The sequence below is a fragment of the Macrotis lagotis genome, chromosome X (genome assembly GCF_037893015.1).
Source record: "Macrotis lagotis isolate mMagLag1 chromosome X, bilby.v1.9.chrom.fasta, whole genome shotgun sequence".
Taxonomy (NCBI): Eukaryota; Metazoa; Chordata; class Mammalia; order Peramelemorphia; family Peramelidae; genus Macrotis; species Macrotis lagotis.
The window spans coordinates 342,497,439-342,520,776 of NC_133666.1; the positions used below are offsets into that span (position 1 = coordinate 342,497,439).

A 23,338-nucleotide genomic window follows, 5' to 3' on the forward strand; every position below is an offset into this window, starting at 1 on the left:
TATCCTGAAATTTTTCGTCTAATGCCAGGGGTCGAATGTGCTTCATAATTAAAATCTTCCTTTTCCTTTTAAACTTAGTTTAATCAAACCTCTAAATCCATGCCAACACAAGATTGTCCCTTCTCTGTTCTCTTAACATATTGCTAGACTGTACAGGGAAAGTTAGGCCTACTTTTTTTTGTAAGTCTTATCTTCCCAAATGAACTAGAAGTTTCTTGGGAGCAAAGACTATATAGAATAGCTTCTTTGTAGCTCCTTCATCATATATTATAAATCTGATTCAAATCTCTTTTAAACTGGGTATTGGCTAAACTCAATAACTTTTGGGGTTGCCATTCCTTACCCACCTCCACATCTGAAAATTCCTAATACCCTTCAAAACTCAGCACAAAACGTTTCATAAACCTTTCCAGTTATGTTACCTCTTTCCTCCTCCAAAAATAATCTTACATCTTTTTTGTTATATGCTCTTTTATGGAGACAGCTTTCTCCTCTTATAGAATATAAACTACTTTAAAGCAAGAACTGTTTCCATTTTTGGTTTTGTGTCCCAAGCTTCTACTGGCATTTATAGTCCATGCTTATTAAGTGCACAATAAGGTTGCACTGTCTTCTACTATAATAATGATAAATATAATTTCTATTTCTCATGCCTTAACATCAGACACTGATATCAGGGGGTTTCCCAGAGCTTGACTGAATTGAAAAAAAATTGGAGAATTTAGTTTAAGGCAAGAGCTAAATAAAGCTGGCAGATCGGAGGGAAAATTTGAGGACAGTAGCAGAAGAGGTTGAAATTCCTCTGAGGAAGGAGGTATGTTTACATTTTAACTATTTAGAAATTCTCCTGAAGCTTGACAGTTTGTATAAATTGGTCAAAATTGCTCATCTTTAGATTTTTTCATCTGGAATCCTTACCTGTAATTTTCAAATATTTCTTATCATTTGGAGCTCTGCCAAACACTCAGTCAAACTTTACTTAATTCAGTGCCTGACTTAAAAAAAACCTTCTTTCTTCATTCTACTAATTATGATTTATCAAACATATTTTCTCTTTGTTATTATTTCAATAGAGCAGTTTTTTTAATAGGTCACATGAGGGATTCTCAAAATAGAGTTCAAGGACTCCTGAGTGTCCCTAAGATCCTTTCAAGGAGATAATGAGGTCAACACTATTTACATATCAATAATAAAATATTATTTGCCTATTAAAATACCTCTTTCTTTTTCCAACTACATAGTTTTCTAAGGGAATATTTTCTTTATATGTACTTCAACAAAACAATAGATTGCAAGACATTGAATGCAAAGACAGACATGAGAATTCACTTTTCGATTAAGCTGTGCATTAAAGAGATCTGTAAAAATGTTATAGAGTGCCAGTTTTGCAACTGGCAAAATTATTTATGCTAACATTTTAAATTAACATGCAATGGGTTTATTATTATAATTTTAATAAGTTAATAAATATTTGAAAATGTATCTCAATTTCTAACATAGCACATATATATAATGTACATAAAATTCTTTGAAGTCTTCAATAATTTTTAAAAGTGTTGTTCTTTCCATTTCTATTATCACATTTATTTTCTCAAATGTTTTTATATCTCACTGTACTTCAGTTTTTATAACTATTCCCATGCTTCTCCAAATACCTCATACACATCCTTTCTTATGGTTTAGTAATAGTACATTTCATCCAAGTATCAAGATTGGTTTAATCATCATCCAATCAATGGGCATTTATTTTGTTTCCAATTCTTTTCTTCCACAAAAGGCATTATTTTTCTATATATGGAACCTTTCATTATTTGGCCCCTTCCCTGAATACAGGATTTCTACTTCAAAGGGAATGGGTATTTTAATTATTTTCTTAGTATAATTCCATTTGGAAGCAAAAGAACAAATCTCACCAAATCAAAAATGTATTCACGTACCTATTTATCTGTAACCTTTCCAATTCTAACTGTTCCCATCGTTACATAAGAAACTTTAGTTTTGATCCTCTTCATTTCTTGAAACATGCACAAGAGTCCATTCTTTCTCATCAGCAAATATCCTGATGTTTTCAGTGTTCTTCCAAAAACATATTGATAATTTTTACCTTTTTTGCTTTTATTGGTGAATTTTTATTTGACAATATTTTGTTGCTTATACAACTTTGAACATTTTGAACACTAGACAAATATTCCAAAAGAAGTTTTGGGATAACCTCAAAGCAATTTCTTGACATAGTGTTCAGGAAATTGCCCTTGGCCTCTCCAACTGTTTTTCAGGTACTTAGTTTCCAAGTTTTCAGCTTGGATTGCAAGATTGCAGTTTACTTTTCAATTTCATGAACATTCATCATAATCACTATTTTTTCTCCAGTCTGGAAATTTGTCTTCTCTTCCTGGTACATTTGAGGCCACAATCCTATAAGTATCTCAATAACTCAGTACATCAGGTCAGCCTGTCAAAGTCTGATATCAGCTGCTTTACTATCAAAACCAGGTGCAAGTTGGATGCTGTCACTTGCTAGGATTTAGGACATATAATTCCTTCTCTTGAAAAACCATGGGAAACTTTGGAGCTGATAAAGTCCAGTCTCACTAATAGTACCAAGCATTTATTTATTGCTTTAAAGTTTGCAAAGTACAATACATGTACTTTCTCATTTATTTTATAATCATTTTACAAATGAGGAAACAAGCTGAGAGAGGTTAAATGACTTTTCCAAGATCAAACAACTAATAAGTATTTGAAGCAATATCTAAACTCATCATCTTAATTACAAATCAAATACTATATTTGATTTGTCAGCTGGTGACTGATGATAGAGAGTAGAAGATCATACACCTGGAGTTTAAAAGGACTTCAGAGACCAACCCACTCATTTTACAAATATATAAAATGAGGTTTAAGGAAATTAATTGTCTTGCCCATCATTGAATAGGTAATAAATGACATAATAGAATTCAAACCAAGCTCCTCTTACTCCAAAACCAGATCTCTTTATACTGAATTATGAAGCCTATAGAATGGTTATTAATACAGTGACTGCAAGAGACTGCTCCTGTGTCAATCCTGTTAGAGGAAAGCAGTGGTGTAAATACTCTTCATAAGAACTGAGCACCCCAGTATAGGCTCCTGTTGAGACACTAATCAGTGTCATCATCACCACAGATTGAGGACTCTCTCAAAGCCAACTAAAGGAGTTAATTTCCATTCTTTAGCATGACATGATATTGCTCTTATCATCTTTCAAGGTATTATATATTAAGAACAAATTATCATTTTCTAGAGAAAGATAGAACCTCAAGCAATTTCTCAACTCTTATTCTCTCATTTCTTTAGTCATATTTTTGTGTTTTCAAGTATACATCAAAATTCTTGAATCTGCATGAAGGGAGGAAGAATGAAAGGGAGATTGATACTTTGCCATCAAAAAATTTCATGAAATATCTAGGGATCTTTAACCAAGAGAAGACATGATTTGGGGCAGGGGCAGGGGAGTCTTAGAGTTGTCTTAAAGATTTTAAAAGACTGTCATTTGGAGGAGGGATCCAAATTGTGCCCCTTCTCCCATAAGCAGAACTAGAAACAGTGAGCAGAAGTTGCAGAAGGGCAAATGTATTAATGTAGGCAAAAAATTTCCTGACAGCTAGAGCTGTTCAAAGGTATGATGGACTGCATTGAGAATCAGTGAGATGTTTATTGAGAAGAGGATAGAATATTTTTGCACAGGTACATATTGTATTAGATGTTCTTCAGATTTTCTTCCAATTTTGAAATTCTATAATTTGTGAACTTGTGTACTTACCTATGGATTTTAATAATTTTCGTCTTCTAATTTTGAACTTCAAACATTCATCTGAAAAATATATATCATTATACTAGTCAGTAACTATTTTAAGTGCTTTATTGTTTTCAAGAACTTTTACAAATCAGTATTATATTATCCTCACAACTACTATTATTCCTATTTTATAGAAAAGACTATAATAGTTCATAGAAGCTAAGTACCTTACATAAGATAACATTGTGATGATGATTAATGTTGCTATCATGTTTAAAAATATAGGTTGAGGATCATCACAATGATTATTGGAAAGAACCAGAGACTTTCTGTGTCAATTTGCCAGATTTCTGACAAAATGAAGATACCATGCAACATTGATTTCCCCTTATGTATGGTTATGTGAAGCTTTGAATCTTAGTGAAGATATTATAACATTTCTTTAACATTTCCTGGAACAAATACAAAAACAAAAACATAGTGAATAAAGTTTATATGGGATGAAGAGAGTAGGCAATTGATAACCTTTAACACTGACAAATACAAATATACCTACAATCAGGTACATAAGAAGACTCCATATGAGTTAAATATATTATGTTTTCCCTTAGTTGTATACTTCTCATCAGATGAGGTTATTTGAATTTAATGTCCTTTAAAAATATACGAAAACATACATATGCTCATGAAAATTTCTGCGTAACATGTAAAAATATGAATGCTTAGTATATTAATAAAATCTAAGCTGTATTGTGAAAAATAGAAATGATTATATTTAAGCAAATAAAAATCTACAAAACAGAGTATTAGCAATGCAATTAAATCATCGACTATATACAGGATAGTTCTATTAGCATTGTTTTTCAGTTGGGACACAAAATGTTACAAATAATCCTGGCACCAAATTGTTGCTTTCTTTCAAAAAGACATACTTTCCTTTATTGAAATGCTTGAATGCAGTAAATCCACAAATAATACTTTTAACAGTCTTGGTTAATTACTTTGTTTTCATACAAAGGCTTAATTATGATATCAAGATTTTTTTGATAGCTGTATATAAAACAAGAATTTGTTAATGCACTCCTTTGAAGATCCCAACAATATTTAAATATATTTTCTACCATTAAAATAACCCTGAATTATTAAGTTTCAAAAAAAGGAATAGGAAGAAGGAATGTATCAAAGATTTCATTGTTAAAGGGAACTCTCAACTAATGAAACACCTCCTCCCAATAGCCTTCCAAGCTTCAAGATCAGCTTTTTATCCACTGTGCCATACTTTCTCAAATAATGTTACTAATATTACTAAAATTAAACATATGTTATCACAATTTAGGTACTATATCTTCTCACATCTTAATATAGACAAAATCGAAAGAAGACAATTTACTTTTAAAATTGCCCTTCATTTAAAAAAATAGTCAAATAATTATCAAATACCAATAGCTACCTATAATTTTGAGTTAGAAAAATCCTAGAATTCAAATTCTGTCTCTTTTCATTACTCTTAGGCAAGTTGGCATTCTCCTCTGCTACACTTCTCATTTTGTCATCTATAAGAATAAAGGATTGGACAAAACAATCTCTAAAATATTCTAGTTCTAAATAAGGTTAATCATATATATATCAAATTCTAAATCTATGATTCTAAGACTAAGTTTTTAATCTTAAGGAGCCTAAAGACCTAGGTTTGAGTTTCAACTTTTCCATTTGTTGGGTGTATGACTTTGGTTTAGGCATATTACTTTTTTGAGTTTCACTTTGGTCATTGGTAAAATGAGGTTATTAATACTTAAAGTCCTCCTAAAAATCAATAAAAAAGAATGTTTCTATCCCCCCCCGCCAAAGTCTTAGCCTCCCCAAGTCTTACTCTGTGAAACTGTGGTTGCAAACTTCTAGTTCCAACTGCTAGTCCCATTCAGAAAATTCTCTGGGTACAATCTTAGAAACAAACTGCACAGCAATCCAAGAACTGGCTAACAAAGTGCAGAGAAGTACATTAACAGTAGATTGACCATTAGATTTTGAATCCTTTTTCCAAAGCAAGCAAAGAAACAGAAAAATACACAACAGTCCACAGACCTGGCTATGCCAAAGAATATTCAAATTACTAAATAATTATATTCATTTCACAGACCAGCAGGGTTATGCTTAAGATTTTGCAAACCAGGCTTCAGTGAGAATTACCAGAAGAGCAAGCTGACTTTTAAAGAGGCAAACAAATTAAGACCAAATTACCAATATTTGCTATTTTATGGAGAAAGCAAGAGAGTTTCAGAAAAACATCTACTTATACTCCATTGACTAACAAAAGCCTTTGATCATGTGGATCACAACAAAATATGGCAATTCCTCAAAGATATGGGAGTACCAATTGATCTTATTTGTCTCCTGAAGAACATGTATGCAGGTCAAATAGCAACAGAATTCAACATGGAACAACTGATTGATTTAAAATTGGAAAAAATAGTACAAGGCTGGATATTGTCACCTTATTTATTTAACTTGTAAAAAGAGAACATCATGCAAAATGCCAGGCTAGTTAAATTCAAAAGCTCAAATTAAGATTTCTAGGAAAAATAACAATAATCTCAGATCTGCAGATAATCACATTTTGAAGACAGAAAGTGAAGGGCAATTTAAGAAGCCTCTTGATGAAGGTGAAAGAGGAGGGTGCAATAACTTCTCTGATGCTTAACATCAAAAAAAGCACACTAAGATCGTGGCAACTGCTTCCAACCTTTCCTAGCAAATAGAGGGAGGAAAAAATGGAAACATTATCAGATTTTTACAGTCTTTTGCCCAAAAATCACTGCAGATGGCAAATGCAGGTATGAAATGCTTGCTCCTTAGAAAGAAAACTATGACAAATCTGGACAACATACTGAAAAAAGGAGAGACATCATCTTGCTAACAAAAATCCATATGATTAAAACATTGTTTTTTCTTTTCAGTAACAATGCATAGTTATGAGAGTTGGATTACAAGAGAAGCCAAGCACTACAGAATCAAAGCTTTCAAATTGTGGTGCTGGAGAAGATTTTGAGAATCCTCTGGACAACAAAGAGTTCAATAGTCAATACCTAAAAGAAATTTATTCAGGCTATTCACTGGAAGGTCAAATATTGAAATTGAATCTTAATTCTTTGATCATATAAAGAGGAGATGAGTAGGACTCATTGGGAAAAAAAATTTGGTATTGAGAAAGATTGAAGGCAAAAGGAAAAAGGGATGGTAGAGAATGAAATAATAAAGTCATGGAAGCAATAAAAATAAACTTAGGCAGATTTCAAGAGATATGGGAGAACAGAAGCATCTGGTGTGCTATGGCCAGGTCAAGAAGAGTCAGATATGACTAAAAACTGAACATTAAGCAGGCTTATAGGAGACTTGACAAAGATTTAAATAAAACTATAACATAAAATAAACACAAAATGATCATACTATAGGTAAAAAAAGAATAAAGTAAGTCTTAGGAAGAAAACTTGATTTCCTACTATGCTAGGTAAGATCAGGTAATGTTTGATAGAGAGGATAGCTTTGGAATTAGTTCTTGCAGAATAAGTAGAATTTCCACTAGCAAAGCTGACATAATGGATATTTCTTTAGACTCAGAATCAGAAAGATCTGAATTCAAATCTAATTTCCAATAATTACTAGCTTGATGATCCTGGGCAAGTTGCTTAAACCACATCTTTTCTCACACTTCATCTGTTAAATGGATGTTATATGGATATTATTTGTTAAATGTTAAATGGATATTATAATATTGCCTACCTCATGGAGTTGTTGTGAAGATCAAAAGTGATATTTGTACAATCCTTAGTAGTTGGCACATAATAGGTACTGTATAAATTTTCACTATTATTATTATTATTATTATCTATTATTTGTAAAATCTGGGAAGAGTAGGCAGAAGTAAATGCATAAAGAAGTCAAATGATAAGTGAATCTTAAAGTTGCCAATAGATAGGCATTCTTTGTGAGAAAGATGTAGAAGTCTTACGTTCTTGATTTTCTTTTTTGTTTTTTCTTTCTTTGATTGCTTTAGTTTTATGTAAAGGTTTTCTTTGCTGCTGGCATCAGGAAACAAGATAGACTAAAAATTGTGTAATGCAATGCAAAGATGAGTGTACAATATATAATAAATCTAGAATGCTTCATTATTTAGCTAAATCATTAGAATGCTACATTAGGTAAATACTACTTCCTAGTAAATGTGGCACATATCACTCTTGCATCTTTCTTCTTTGATGTTAACTCTGGGCCTTCAGCTGAATTATGTTGAAGGAATTACAAAATATAAGGGGGGGGGAATTATTTTAATTATACTAGATGTAATATTGCTTTATTTCCCAATGTATTTAATTTACTTCCTCAAATCAAAAAAATTATTTCACTACTACTATCAAATTTAGTCAGCCTATAAACAAACTGGTAATGAGTCTCCCAAAACTTAGCTAAACTAATCCTCAGAGAGCAGTCTCTCCTTAGACTTTTACTGGAGAAGCTGATCCAGTCTGGTAATATGGGACAAGATTTTTTTCAGTTTATATCTCTTGAGATTTACTTATAAGTATAGAATTTAAGTGGAAGCTCAACAGAAAATTGTTGAATTAAGCTGCATGTTTTCCGGAACAATCTTTTGATGGAAAATTAAAGCAATATCCTCATACTGTAGCTACTGAAACAGAGACAAATAACTTAATCTCTTCTCTAAAGTCAATCAAGAGCCAGTCACCCAAGCCAAACTAAAGACATTTTAGAATCTCAGATTCCAGCCTGATTTCCATTTGATCAACAGTCAAACATTCTCACTGACGTTAGCTGGCTCATGAAGAAAGGAAGAAAGCTGAGTAAACAGAAACCTTGCCATAATCCTGTACTTGAGGCCTCTGTCACAGTACCATTACAGATGAAGACACCATTTGATGAAACTGTTTTTAACAAATCTCTGTGGAGCAGTTTCAAAACAGATCCACCTTCATGACATTTCATTCTATAGTTATTTAATGTTTAAAGTCAGATTTCAATATTATTTTTGTAACTCAAATGTCTCTGGTGTTAAGTCATTTGGATAATAGGTTTTCTTTCTTCAAGTGCTTTGCAACCAATTCTTATAGGGATAATATCCCTCATGTTATCCAATATTTAAAATATTAATACATTCTGAATTTATGCCAAAGTATGATAGCCTTCAAATTCTATTATACATGCATTAATGTATAGGAAATTTGTTTAATCAAAAGGAGTAATAATTAAAGTTTATCAATAATTCATTTAATATATCCTTGATCCTAAAAGGAAAAAGGAGGAGGTTGGGAATTGCATTAATTTGTTGCAAAAAAAAAATTCAAGTAGTAGTTTTTTAACGAAATGGAAAACAAGGTTTGTTCCCCACCATTGCCATCACCAATGATTTCATTCTATTCAAAATTCTTCTCTATCTCTTTCATCTTTTTTAGATCTTTCCTTGTTCCTTTGCTCTTTTTTCCCATCTTTTCTACTATAGTCAAGTGTGCATTTCTTCCATCTACCTTTCTATTCTTCTCTTTCAGACAGTACTATAGGATTTTATACTTTTAAACAGAAATAGACTCTGTTCATCTGTGCTTTTATGGAATTTTTATTTATTATGTCATATTAGTGAGAGGAAGGAAAAAAGTGGATTGCTTCCCTGGACCTCTCATAAATAATACTGGCGGGGCAGCTAGGTGGCACACTGGATAGAGCACCAGCCCTGGAGTCAGGAGGACCTGAGTTCAAATTCATCCTTAGACACTTAATAATTACCTGTGTGACCTTAGGCAAGTCACTTAACCCCATTGCCTTGCAAAAAACAAAGAAATAATAAATAATAATGGCATAAACATATTAGCTGAAATATCACAGAAGTTTATACTGAAAATATAACTCTAGAGATTAACACAGATTGACATATTAGGTTAATTTTTGTCTGCACAGCTAACAATTTTGATATTCAACTAATCAACCATGTAATATTTGTTTGGAAAATTTGAGAAAATATCTGTTTTAGCATAATTCTAGTTAGAATCAGGTATTTTGTTGGGTTCTTATTGTAATCTAATAAACAATATTAGAAGTCAGATATTCATATCTACTAACAAAGCTTAATGTTTTTATATTATAAAATATTTCAGACTTTTTCAAAGAAACATTAAGAAGTAGGGACAGAATGTTTATTTAATAACTACATAACAGAAACCACTTGGTATATTAAATAACACTCTACTAACTGAAAAAGTTCAGATAGAGTCTGAAAAGCCTCTAAATGTCCCTATATAGTATATGATCTAGGAAATCTAGTCTAGATATGAGCATTGTGTAAAATTCAACAAAGGTTATAAAGTCTTCTAATATGCACAGAACCTAAAAGAAATAAGGGAAAGATTCATGAGAATCATAGACTAAAAAGAAAATATGCAGCTTCTCTTTCAAATTTATGCTTTTAGATAGATTTTCATAAGAGTCTGTTTTAGTGGAGAAATAATTGGGATTATTGACACAGATAGATGCTCTTATTCTGTCTGTAAAGGGTATCTCAAAAGTCTTATTCAGTTTTAAGCTTTAATATCTTAAATTATCTTCATGAACTTGAGTAGCTTAAAACTGAACTAAGACTTTTGGATTACCCTAGATAACGAACAACAGAAAGAATTGAAAAGGTAAGGTGAGGAAAGAAATTCAATTAGTAGATATGGGTCAAATAGACTTTTTGCAGATAAACTACTTGGAGGATTATTAGCAGTACTAGCCTATAGTGGGAAACATGATCAAAATATAATTAAACAAATGGAGGATTATGTGAAGAGATATCTAAAATTAAATATTGTCACTATCTGTTCTCCATTTTAATGTAATTATTTTTCTTTATTTACAAAAAAAATAAGAGATGTATTCCTAACAATTTTCTTCTATCCATTAAGCATGCAAGCATGCAACTAGAGAGTATGAAACAGAGGGGATAGCATTTCTTAAATAGTAAAAGCAAAGTATTTTCTATTTCATATTTATTGATACTATAGTAGAATAGTTTTTTGCTTAAAGAAAACAAGAATCTCTTGGGAAAGTGAGAATCATCAATAAATCATATACATATATATATATATTCTTCATCCTTTCTTCTGAATTCAGTGAAAAAGAAAGAAAGAAAGTTTCCTTTCTTTATATTTAAATAATTAGAATTTTCCATTTTTGGTCTTATTAACAATTAGGTTAAAACTTTGGTAGTAGGTAAACCCTCCTCACCACAAAAGAATCTCAGATAGCAGTTATCAGTTGAAAACAAAAATATCTTGAGAAGTTAAAGCTATCTTTTATTTACAAAACACTGAATTCTCTCTATATCAAATTATCTTAGACTTGCAATATAAAGACCATGGGTAGCTGGTGGGGAGCAACTTATTGGGTTAGATGTTAATTCTTTTTAATTCTGGAGAATAGATTCTGACTTGGTAACTACAGATACTAAAGTAAGAATGGAGTTATTATTATTATTATTATTATATTATTATTATTATTATTATTCTATGGACAAACCATTGTTCTCATTTTGTTCACTAGAGTTCAATTGGAAATGACCCTTGGACAAGTTGCTTTTTTGTGTCTTATTCTTTTATATTCAAGAAAGAAAATAAGCATTTATTAAATTCCTACTATATGCCAGAAATTCTTCTAAGCATGTTACCAAGATGATCTCATTTGCTCCTCACAACAACCCCTGGGTGGAAGATGCTATTTTTATAATATCCAGTTGAGGAAAACTGAGTACCTTGTTCAGAGACACACAAGTGACCAAGGTCAAGGTTAGAAAATGTCCAAGGCTAGATTGAGCTCAGATCTTCCCAACTCCAGACCCAAAGTTCTATTCACTATATCACTTAGTGCCATGCACAGATAATAAACGAATGAATGAATACATAAATAAATGTGTGAATAAATGAATAAATAAAAGAATGAATGAATAACTTCTTTTGTAGTTAAGTAAAATATCAGGTTATCAGCTCATTTCTGTAAGTTCATTTAAAGCATCTACAGAATAACTCCAGAAGCAGACATGACAACAAGGATGATATTCATCTCATCTTGTTCTCACATAATTTTGATTTCTTCTACTAAGTCTCTATATTTTGAAATCTTTGTCATCTTTTTGAATAGAGTTCAAAAAGAAGTAGTCCAAGGACAAGTCACATTCCTTATATTATTCTTAGACGATTGCTTAGATGGATAAAGTGAGTGCATTCCCTTTTGGTAACTGAATGCAAGTATTGGAATGTAGATTCATCCCTCTGGAAGGTCACTGAAAGGATCTTTGAAACATTTCCAGTAGCAGACAGAAAGAGATGACATACTTCTAGTCCTGGTGCCATTTGGTTTTTAATTTCTCTGGGCTTTAAAAACTGATCATTCATTCTATGTAGTTGGAGATTATAAATATTTGGTATGGTAACAATCATAATAGGGAGAATTACCATTATTACTACTGTTATTATTGTTTTTGTTGCAATTATTATTTTATTAAATAGTTTGTACCACTTTCTCCACAAGTAAGCAGAATTTATAAATATTTGAAAATGACCATGAATGATACCATAAAATAACCAGAAGAGGAAATTAGAAATCAAGTGTTTTTCCTCAGGTATATTAAGTGACTAAAAGGCATTATTTCAGATGTATTTTTCAATGTTGTCATCAGACACTTTCATAAATTCATTCTGAGACTAAAATTATAATCTCAAGACTAATTTAATGATTTGAATGACTAATAAGTTAGCTTTTCTGGAAATGCACAAAAACATAAAGGTGTATATGTATATAAGTGTGAACCTACATACTTAAACATATATATAAGTATGATTTTCTAACTAGGACATCTATAAAAAATGACCATGACGTTGTTTCCTGTTCATTCTCCCTAGCAATGCAGCAAAAAAGCATCTGCCTCATTATTATGGATTTTGAAGTCATCTGGAATAATTGCAAATCGTCCCTGGCCACGGATCACTCTCACAGTTACCACCACTACCATTATATTAACCATGGCCATCTTCAACATGGTAAGTACCTCAAATGTATCTTTGGAGGCCCTGTCAATCTTATCAATTTCTTTTCTATACTTCTTTTAATGATTTTTCACAATTGAGATCCAAGTGGGGAAAATAATGTTCTATGCAATTTTACTTCAACTTTCAATAAGAAGTTCAACTTCAATTAGAAAACAAGTGAGACTGTATTTGGAAAGCTCTGAGGTGAGTCAGCTTCCTAGGTCACTTCTGCTATTGCTATGAACCAAAGGGCAAGGAAGGACATTAGGAACTTAAGACATAGATGTTCATCCAGAAGGACAGCAAAGAAATATCAGTACATGAATGCAAAGAAGAGCAAATTTGGGACCTTCAGTACTCCTGTCAGGCTCTATTGCTAAACTTGGTTCATAAACTATAGAATGGGCAACATGTGTGTTATCTAAGTTTTCCATTTCTTGGAAATGGGCTCTACAGAACATAGATGCTTAAGGATGAACTGAATTGTTCTATCACAAGGATCAGACTAAGAATATAAATAAAAATACAAAATTAGGATAAAAATACCATGGTAAAGATGACAGAATCAGAGAGGAATAAATAACATGACAGCAGCTAAGAAAATACTTCCTTGATGAAAGATTTCTTGGAATGTGTTGCTTCTTAAGCCCTTCTTGCCCAAGCACGGCTTGGGCACCTGTCACTGCTATCAAGAGCTGCTCTTCTGAGAAATTTAGATGAAATTATTGGTGACCCTGGCCTTCATGGACCTAGTGAAAATGTTGTCATCCTGAAATCAAAAGCCAATGAGTTTCATTTGCCATTTTAAAAACCTTTTAATGGTGCTAGAACTTGCATCTTCATATACTTACATATAGATTCAGAATGATTTATATATAAAATATATTCCTAAAAGGTATATATTATATGCACATTTAAAATTTAGTTGAGGGGTGGCTAGGTGGCACAGTGGATAAAGCACCAGCCCTGGAGTCAGGAGTACCTGGGTTCAAATCCAGTCTCAGACACTGCAAGCCACTTAACCCCATTTGCCTTGCAAAAACCTAAAAAAAAAATTAGTTGAACCTAAAAAATAGGTGTAGGGGTGTGTGTGTGTGTGTGTGTGTGTACCATATTTCCCCATGTATAAGATGCACCTTAATTTTGGGGAATGAAATGTTGAGGATTTATGAGAGTTTATATTATATCCTGCTAGTTTGCTAAAGTTCCTAATTATTTCAAATAGTTTTTTAGATGATTTTTGGGATTCTTTAAATATACCATCATGTCATCTGCAAAGAGTGAGAGTTTTGGCTCTTCCTTTCCAATTCTAATTCCTTTAATTTCTTTTGCTTCTCTTATTGCTGAAGCTAACATTTCTAATACACTAATGAATAGTATTGGTGAAAAGGGACATCCTTGTTTCACCCCTGATCTTATTGGGAATGCCTCTAGCCTCTCCCCATTGCACATAATGATTGTTGATGGTTTCAGATAGATACTGCTTATTATTCTAAGGAACAATCCATTATTCCTACCCTCTCTAATGTTTTTAGTAGGAATGGGTGCTGTATTTTGTCAAAAGGTTTTCTAGCATCTATTGATATAATCACATGATTTCTGATAGGTTTATTATTGATATAATTAATTATACTAACAGTTTTCGTAATATTGTACCAACCCTGCATATCTGGGATGAATCCACTTGATCATAATGTATTATCCTAGGGATAAATTGTAATCGTTTTGCTAAGATTTTATTTAAGACTTTTTGCATCTATATTCATCAGGGAGATAGTTCTCTAATTTTCTTTCTCTGTTTTCACTGTTCCTGGTTTAGATATCAGCATAATATTGGTGTCATAGAGTTAGGCAGAGTTCCATCTTCACCTATTTTTACAGAGTTTATATAGAATTGGAACCTTAATAGTTTATATAGAATTGTTCCTTAAATGTTTGATAGAATTCACATGTGAATCCATCTGGCCCTGGAGATTTTTTCTTAGGGAGTTCAATATTGGCTTGTTGAATTTCTTTTTCTGAGATAGGGTTACTTAGGTTTTTAATTTCCTCTTCATTTCATCTGGGAAACATATTTTTGTAAAGATTCATCCATTTCACTTATATTATCAAATTTATTGGTACAGAGTTGAACAAATTAATTCTGAATTATTACTTTAATTTCCCCCCCCTTTGGTGGTGAGTTCACCTTTTTCATTCATCATACTAGCAACTGGGTTTTCTTCTTTCTTTTTTCTTAATCAAATTGACCAGAGGTTTATCAATTTTATTTTTTCCATAAAACCAGCTCTTGGTTTTATTTATTAGTTCAATAGTTTTCTTGCTTTCAATTTTATTAATTTCTCCTTTAATTTTTAGAATTTCTAATTTGGTATTTAATTAAGGGTTTTTAATTTGTTCCTTCTCTAATTTTTTAGTTGCATATTAAGTTCATTGATTTCCTCTTTCTCTAATTTATTCATATAAGCATTTAAGGATATAATATATCACCTGACAGCCACCTTGAGTGTATCCCATAGATATTGGTATGCTGTTTCATTATTGTCATTATCTAGGATGAAATAATTAATTTTTTCTTTAATTTGTTTCTTGATCCACTCATTCTTTAAAATGGGGTTTAGTTTCTAATTAATTCTGGGTCTATATCTCCCTGGCCCAATATTGTATATGATTTTAATTGCATTATGATCTGAGAAAGATGTACTCACTAGTTCTTCCTTTCTGCAATTGATCAAGAGGTTTTTATGCCCTAGTACATGGTCAATTTTTATGTAAGTGCCATGTACTGCAGAAAAAAAAAAGTATATTCCTTTCTATCCCCATTAAGTTTCCTCCATAAGTTTATCATATCTAGGTTTTCTAACAATCTACCTCCTTAACTTCCTTCTTGTTTATTTTATGATTAGATTTATCTAAATCTGAGAGCGGGGGGTTTACATCTCTCACTAGTAGAGTTTTGCTATCTATGTCTTCCTGTAGCTCTTTACACTTCTCCTCTAAGAATTTGAATGCTGTACCATCGGATGCATACATATTTAGTATTGAAATTACTTTATTGGCTCTGGTACCTTTTAGGAGGACATAGTTTCTTTCCTTATCTCTTTTAATGACATCTATTTTTGCAGCTGCTTTGTCTGAGATAAGGATTGCTACCCCTACTTTTTTCACTTCAGCTGAAGCAAAATATATTTTGCTCCAACCTTTTCCCCTTACTCTATATGTATCTTTCTGCTTCAAATGAGTTTCTTATAAGCAGCATATTTTGGATTCTGGTTTTTAATCTACTCTGCTATTCGCTTATGTTTTAAGGGAGAGCTCATCCCATTCACATTCAAAGTTATAATTATTCTTTATTGCCCTCTGTGATATCTTCCCTCTGTTTGTATTTTTCCCCTTTTTTCCCTTTATCCATATTCCTCAGTATTTTGTTTCTGAATACCACCATCTTCAGTGTGTTTTCCCTCCTGTATCAACCCCCTCTCCCCTTTCTCTCCTCTTTCCCTTTTCCCCTTCTTCCTTCCCTTTCTTCTGTTAGTTTCCCCTTTTCTCCTCTTCCCCATCCCCCTCACTCCCCACCTTTGGTATTTCTTATTGATTTCATTGCTTTTCCTAGTTCTTTAGTTCCAAAACAAGGTGATTTTTTTTGGTTGTTTTATTTTGTTTTATAATAGATGACAGCCATCCTTTTTTTCATTAAGACTTGTTTTTTTTTGCAAGGCAATGGGGTTAAGTGGCTTGCCCAAGGCCAGACAGCTAGGTAATTATTAAATGTCTGAGATCCAATTTGAACCCAAGTACTCCTGACTCCAGGGCCAGTGCTTTATCCACTCTGCCACCTAGCCACCCCTCATGAAGACTTCTAAAATCTTTGAAACTTAGCTAGCAAGGAAGATTTCCATGTGGATGACTTAGTATCTTTAATAACTGTTTCCTAAGATTCTCAGTCTTGTTTTTAGGCTAATTTCTGTGAACCTCCAATGTTTTTCACAATCTAATCATGAATTTGCCTAAAACAATATTATAACCAAGATAACAACCATTATAGCAATGTTGAATGAGGGCCAATGAGTCAAGTGACCTGAAGATGATTCAAAGAGTCTCTTAATTACATTTGTTTAAGATACAAAGTGGAATAGGATTTTAAATGTCATTAAGCATAGAATTAAAATTTTGTATCAGTTTCAAAAAAATAGGAAAAAAAGACCTAAAAAATGAGGTAAATGAGTAGTCCAGGCAGTCATCAAATTAAATAATGTATCTTTCAAACAGCAAAAGTGAATGGAAGTCATGCTGCCACTTCCTAGTGCATTAATATACTTTTTCACACAACATTATCATCATAAGACTCCTTAGTGCCTATGGTATACTATACAGAGGTTTAGGAAACAATGAAATAAAAGACTAAATCACCAAATTTCAGGGTTAGTAGGAATTTCAACAGCTATCTAATCCAACTTATATCACTCCCACAAATCTTCACCATAATATACCCAACATGTGTTCATAGGCCCTTTACTTAAAAACCTTCTATGAATTCTCTACTTCTTGAAGCAATCTATTCCATTTCATGATAATATTAAAAGAAAATAAATACTTATGTAAAGTCTGAATTTGCCTCAGAAAATTCCATCCATTTCTAGTTCTATTCTAATTTTGATATGAATCAGAAATTTAATTACTATCATGTGAAACCAAACAGTCTTTCAAATACTTGAAGCTATAAATCATGACTCCCTTAGGCTAAAACTCTCCAATTCTTTCCAATGATTTTCATACTGCAAGATTTGGGAATCTTTCATATTTTTAATGCCCTCTTCTAGCTTAGCAAAGCCCTTCCTAAAATGTAATATGCAAGGTATGATTTGTAAAACGTGGGGTTGTTTATCCTGGAAAAGAGATCATGAAAGAAAAAGCATAAATATTTGAAAGAGCATCTTATGGGAAAAGGATTAGATTTATTCTGTTTGGTCCTACTCGTCGAACTAAGGAACAATTAATGGAAGTTACAGAGAGACAAATTCTGGCTTGATGTAGAAGAAAAAGTCCCTAACAAATTTACATTAACCAAAATGAAATAAGCTGCCCCAAGCAAAAAGGTGTTCCTTCTCATTAGAGAGGACTGGATTTCTACTACTTGGGTATTTTATAGAGAAGATCCTCATTCAGAAACAGAGTACATTAGATAATCTTTAAGATTCTGGAAATTTTATGATACTCTTTTTATTAACAAATAGCCTATAATCTAGTCAGAGAAACAGAAAATCTACATAAATAAAAGAACAACAATAAAAGCTATTATATGTATAAGTATCAAATGAGTGGCTCATAAAACAAGTAATTTAGAATTTTAGGGAGAAATTATTCAGGAAAATAGGGGTAGTTACAAATAATTTCATTGAATGAAAAGATTGAGATTTAAACTGGTAACAAGAAAAGAAAGGAAGAGAATTTTAGATGAAGAAATGGAATTACCAAAAGCATAAGGGAAAATAGTAGGCATTTCATGAGAATAAAGAATCAGCACATTTGACTTAAATGAAGGTTCATGTGAAATACATTGAAGGTATAAGGAGTTTTGTAGAGACCTTAAATGCCAGATTAAAAAGTTCAATTATTCTCCTATAGGCATAGGGAACATTCAAGGTACTTGCATAATAAAGAGAGTGTAGAAATCAAAGCTGTATTTTAGGAAGATTAATTTGACAACATTTTCTATACAGTATAGATTAGGGCAGAAAAAGAAAATACTTAACCCTGTTTTCAAGTAAAATCTCCATATTTTCTTAAGGGCAAGTATATAATTTCCAGTGTGAGTTAACTTTGAGATATTTTCACTTATTTTCTTTTTTTAATTTTTGTCTAAGGCAGTGGGGTTAAGTGACTTGCCCAATGTCACACAGCTACAGAATTATTAAGGGTCTTAGGCCAGATTTGAACTCAGTTCCTCCTGACTCCAGGACTGGTGCTCTATACACTGTTCCACCTAGCTGCCCCCATACATTTTCAAAGATAAAGATGCCACCTTACCTCTGTCTTGGCAAACCACCAAGGGAGAGTTTTCTAGTCAAAACCTGCAATTAAAAAGCCGTATCACCTCACCTTTGCTCTAGCACACTCACTGACTTTGTGTAATACAGAAGATGTCATTTCTAAATAATAATCTATATACTTGGGTAAGGGCAGAATCTTCTGGCCTATAAAAGAAACATGTACATTTTAACCAGGAGAACCTAATAATTTCTGAGCTTCTGAAAGAATTATAGTCTTTCCCCAAATTCCTAACTTACTATATGGGAGAAATATAGACATGAGGGATAAGGCATACAATTTAATTTTTAGTATAGTCTGCTTTCTAAAAATCTCTTGTCATATAGTTTTGTATACTTGGGGTTGTCTTTTATCATAAATTAGAGTTTAAGTTGAGACTATATGTATGGAATTAAAGATCTAAGCTGTCAAGGATTAACAGGATACCAAGACAGCAACAAAAGGTACCTTGAGAAAAAGATAGGATATGGTAAACTGAGGAGAATAAAAGCAGAAAGATATCTTTCTGTTCTAACTAAATCACTTTGGGGTTATTTTAGGGGTGTCCAGTTTCTCAGGACAGATAATTCAGACATTTATTCATTTGAGTTTTTATTTTTTTAAATACATATTGTAATACAAAGGAAAAAATGAAATGATTACCTACTTGAAGGCTCTTCCATTTTGCTCAGTTAAATAACATGTTCACAGATAAGTCAATACAAATTAAATACAAGGTATTTTTCAAATAAAGACCATCAACAACTAAGGGATATAAAGAAGGTTTTCATGTAGGAGATTGTATTTGAGCCAAGCTTTGAGGGAAAGTCAAGGAAGAGGAGCTGAGGAGAAAATTCATTGCAGTCATGGAGGATAACCTCTGCTAAAGTATTAAGTAATATGGGAAGAAGAATTGGAGGGGAGACATTAGGAGCTGGGAAAGAAGTAAAGGCCTCATGTAAGAAGTAGAAAAATCCTTCAGGTCATGACTTTAGGGGACACCCAGCTGGCACAACATCAATGCCAAGTTCATCCTGAAAAAGAGACTTAAGAAAAATCATGCAGGTGTATGAAAAAGTTAATTTGCCCCCAAATTGTTGAAAACATATAAAAGGTATTTAAGTCATTTGATACTATACAGTACATGGTGTTTTCATGTAAAGAATAGCCATGTGACTTTTTAAAATACTTTTTAATAATATATTTATTTTTATAATATCTTTTTTGTCCCCTATATAACCAGGATTAACTAACTAGTTTTAAGAAAAAGAAAAAAGAGATTCTATTTGGGGAACAAAGAGACTAATATTTCTATCTGAATATATGCTGGTTAGACATGAAATGAATGACAAGTAACTAAATCAATGCTTTTAAATGCTTGAAAAGATAAACATTCAGATCAGGGTTAGGCTATTTTTTTGGCACAGTGCAAAGGAATATTTGGGGAAAATGCACATCATATATATATAATAGGAATGTGCTGCAATTTTACTTCCTCACAAAGTAATTTATTGTTTGGTAAATGAGGTAAAAAGGTCTGTAGCAGAGACACATTAAAAAATTTTCTTTAGAGAAAGGAACAAAAATAAGTGGCTTTATTTACTGAGTTAGCTTCTGGTGCTGTCTATAACAGCTAGGAGGTAAAAGATAAGCTAAAATTGCAGGGGTCTTCAGCATCTAGCATCTAGTGACTTCTACATATTTGGTGTTTAATAAAGTAATTGAATTGAAATGATCATGATTCAAATTTTTTAAATACTAAAATGATAGAAATTCCACACTTAGAACTAATTCTAGCTGAATAACTCTTTTCTATTTAATATCCAATGAATACCAAATAAAGAGAGAAACTTGTAAATCATGGTAGTCCTTTGTGATCATTTGCTAAGGAACAAGTTTCAGTTTTTCAATTTCCCTGAAATTTTGAGATCTATCTGGTTAAAGGATGAAATCAACTACCATTATCTATTACTTTAGTGTGCTATATCACTTAAAAGACACTTCTTACAAAATATTCATCTCATTAAAACAGAAAAATTGAAGATAGGGTTTAAAAATCATTTCAACCTGATTCAATTCAACTCAGTAACATCTATTACATGCAAAGCAGTATACTGAATGATAGAGCTGCAAAGACAATAGTCCCCACATCAAATAATTTTATCAGATGTACAGGTTCCATATAAGTAAATATAAAATAATCTGAAGAAGAATGCCCTAAAAATATGGGAGATTCAGGAATGGTTTTCTAGAAAGATTGGAATATAAGCTGATTCTTGAAGGAAAGCCAAGGATTCTTAAGAGTCAGATGTAAGACAGAAATGGATATAAGTGGTGGCTAGGTGGTGCAGTGAATAGAGCACCAGCGTTGGAGTCAGGAGTACCTGGGTCCAAATCCGACCTCAGACACTTAATAATTACCTAGCTGTGTGGCCTTGGGCAAGCCACTTAACCCCATTGCCTTGAAAAATCTAAAATAAATAAACAAACAAACAAATAAATAAATAAATAAATAAATAGCAAAGAAGGAAATGGATATAAGGAATATGAAGGCACAAATATATATGCTGTGTGAAGCTATGGTCATTCTAAATAGTCAGTGCAATGCGAAGTCCAAGAAACAATTAATAAACTAATCTGGTGGAATATAGAATAATGGATGCCTGAACTGAAGATTATGAACTCATGATTAGAGAAAGAAAATGAGTATTAGAATTAAGTATAGTGGTAGAATCAATAAGAATTCATATCTGGTTGGGTATAGAAAAGCGTATGAGAGAGGGAAGAAAGAGAGAGGGATGACTCTGAGGTTGAAAACTTGGATATTTAGAAGAATGATGGGTATCCTAAAAAAGAAATAAAGACTTTTGGATGATGAAAAAATATAGAGGGAAAGAACTTGAGTTTTGTTTTGAAAATGTTTAAGATAAGGCTAAGTTGCCTATGAAATGTGTAGCAGACAATTAGCAATTGGTAATAGAAGAGAGAAGTTCAAGGAGAGAGATTAAGATTAAATATAAATTTTAGTGTCATCTGCATCTAGATGATAATTAAACCCAATGAAGTTGATGAGGTCATAGAGAGAAAAAAATATACAAAGAAAAGCTAAGAAACAGAGTAGAGTCTTAGGTGGCACCTACAGTTAGCAGAAATGACATTGAAAAATTATACAGCAAAAAACATTAAAAGATGCTGCAGCCAGGAAAATATTGTAGTGGAAAGTCAAGGGAAAAGAGAGAATCTAGGACAAGGAGCTGATCAACAGTTTCAAAAACTAGAAAGATTTAAAACAAAGCCTGAAAAAAGGTTATTTAGTTTCTATAAAATTATATAAGTTTTTGCTGTGTACCAGACACGACTCTAGGCAATGGAGATACAAACAGAAGCAAGCAAATTTAGATCTTCAAGGAGTTACATTCTAATGGGCAGAGACAATACATGTGGATGAACAGGAAAGGAAAGCCATATGGGGGAAAGAGAGGACAATGAACCAATTGAGGAGAAGGGGAAGTCCAGAGGTGGCAAAAGTGATATGATGGAAAAAAAAAAAACAGTGAGGTAATGCATGGCAAGGGAATGACTTCCAAAACCTACCTGTCTGGACTCCTAGGAGTTATAGTAAGAATAGCAAATGTTCTACTATTTGGCTGTCTTTCTGAATGTCTCACTTCCTTTGAGAAGAATTTTCTAGATGAATTGATTTGTATTTGAGGACTTCATTTCTCTTAAATAATTCTTTGCAATTACTAATAAACTTACTCCTATCACAAGTCACTTAGTAGATTTTTTTGAAAGAAGGCATTTGGAAGGTGAAACAAGAACACTAGTTAGGAAAATTATCTTACTTTTGAAAAATGGCAGATGGCATTTTTCTTACATTTACAGGACTTGTGGGACTGATGATATTTTCATTTCATTGACATGAAAGAGATAAAATTCAAATGCACTTTCCTAATAAAATAAAACAATATGTAATAACTCCATTAGATTTGTTTCTAATATTCAAGTGGAAGCTGGAGGAAAAAAAGGCCATTTAATCCAAATATGTTCACATATCTACATATGGATTTTAGGGTTAACCTTCAGCGTTTGGAGCACTGTCACTCTTTTTTTCTTGACGTGTTTCATGTCATTTTGCATCATATTTTTCATGTTGCTCTCAAAATTTTTTTCAGAATGTTATTACAGTTTAATTATAGTTTTAGTTAGATACAAGGGGGGGAAATGTCTTCAATCAATTTGCAAATTACATAATAGCAATTTTGTGAAGAGCAAACTCAGTGTCAATTTAATTTCTTTTTGTGATGTACAGTAATGAGGCAAAGAAACAGCAATCACAATAATCTATCTGGACTTTTGGAACAATAGCATTTTAGTGAACAGCCTAAGAAGAAATGAATCAGATGTTGAATATAATCATGAATTTTTGTACAGTTCTTTTTTTAAAAAAATGATGCTGAATTGTAAT

At 32.2% G+C, this 23,338-nt stretch overlaps 1 protein-coding gene across 1 annotated transcript in view; it reads left to right on the forward strand.

The window, feature by feature from the left end:
- The window catches only part of ADCY2 (adenylate cyclase 2), a 553,319-nt gene that overhangs the window by 460,594 nt on the left and 69,387 nt on the right, over positions 1-23,338 (forward strand). The window contains exon 16 of the mRNA XM_074199408.1: positions 12,718-12,855. Coding sequence (XP_074055509.1) covers positions 12,718-12,855 — 138 coding nt within the window. The remainder of the gene's footprint in view (positions 1-12,717; positions 12,856-23,338) is intronic.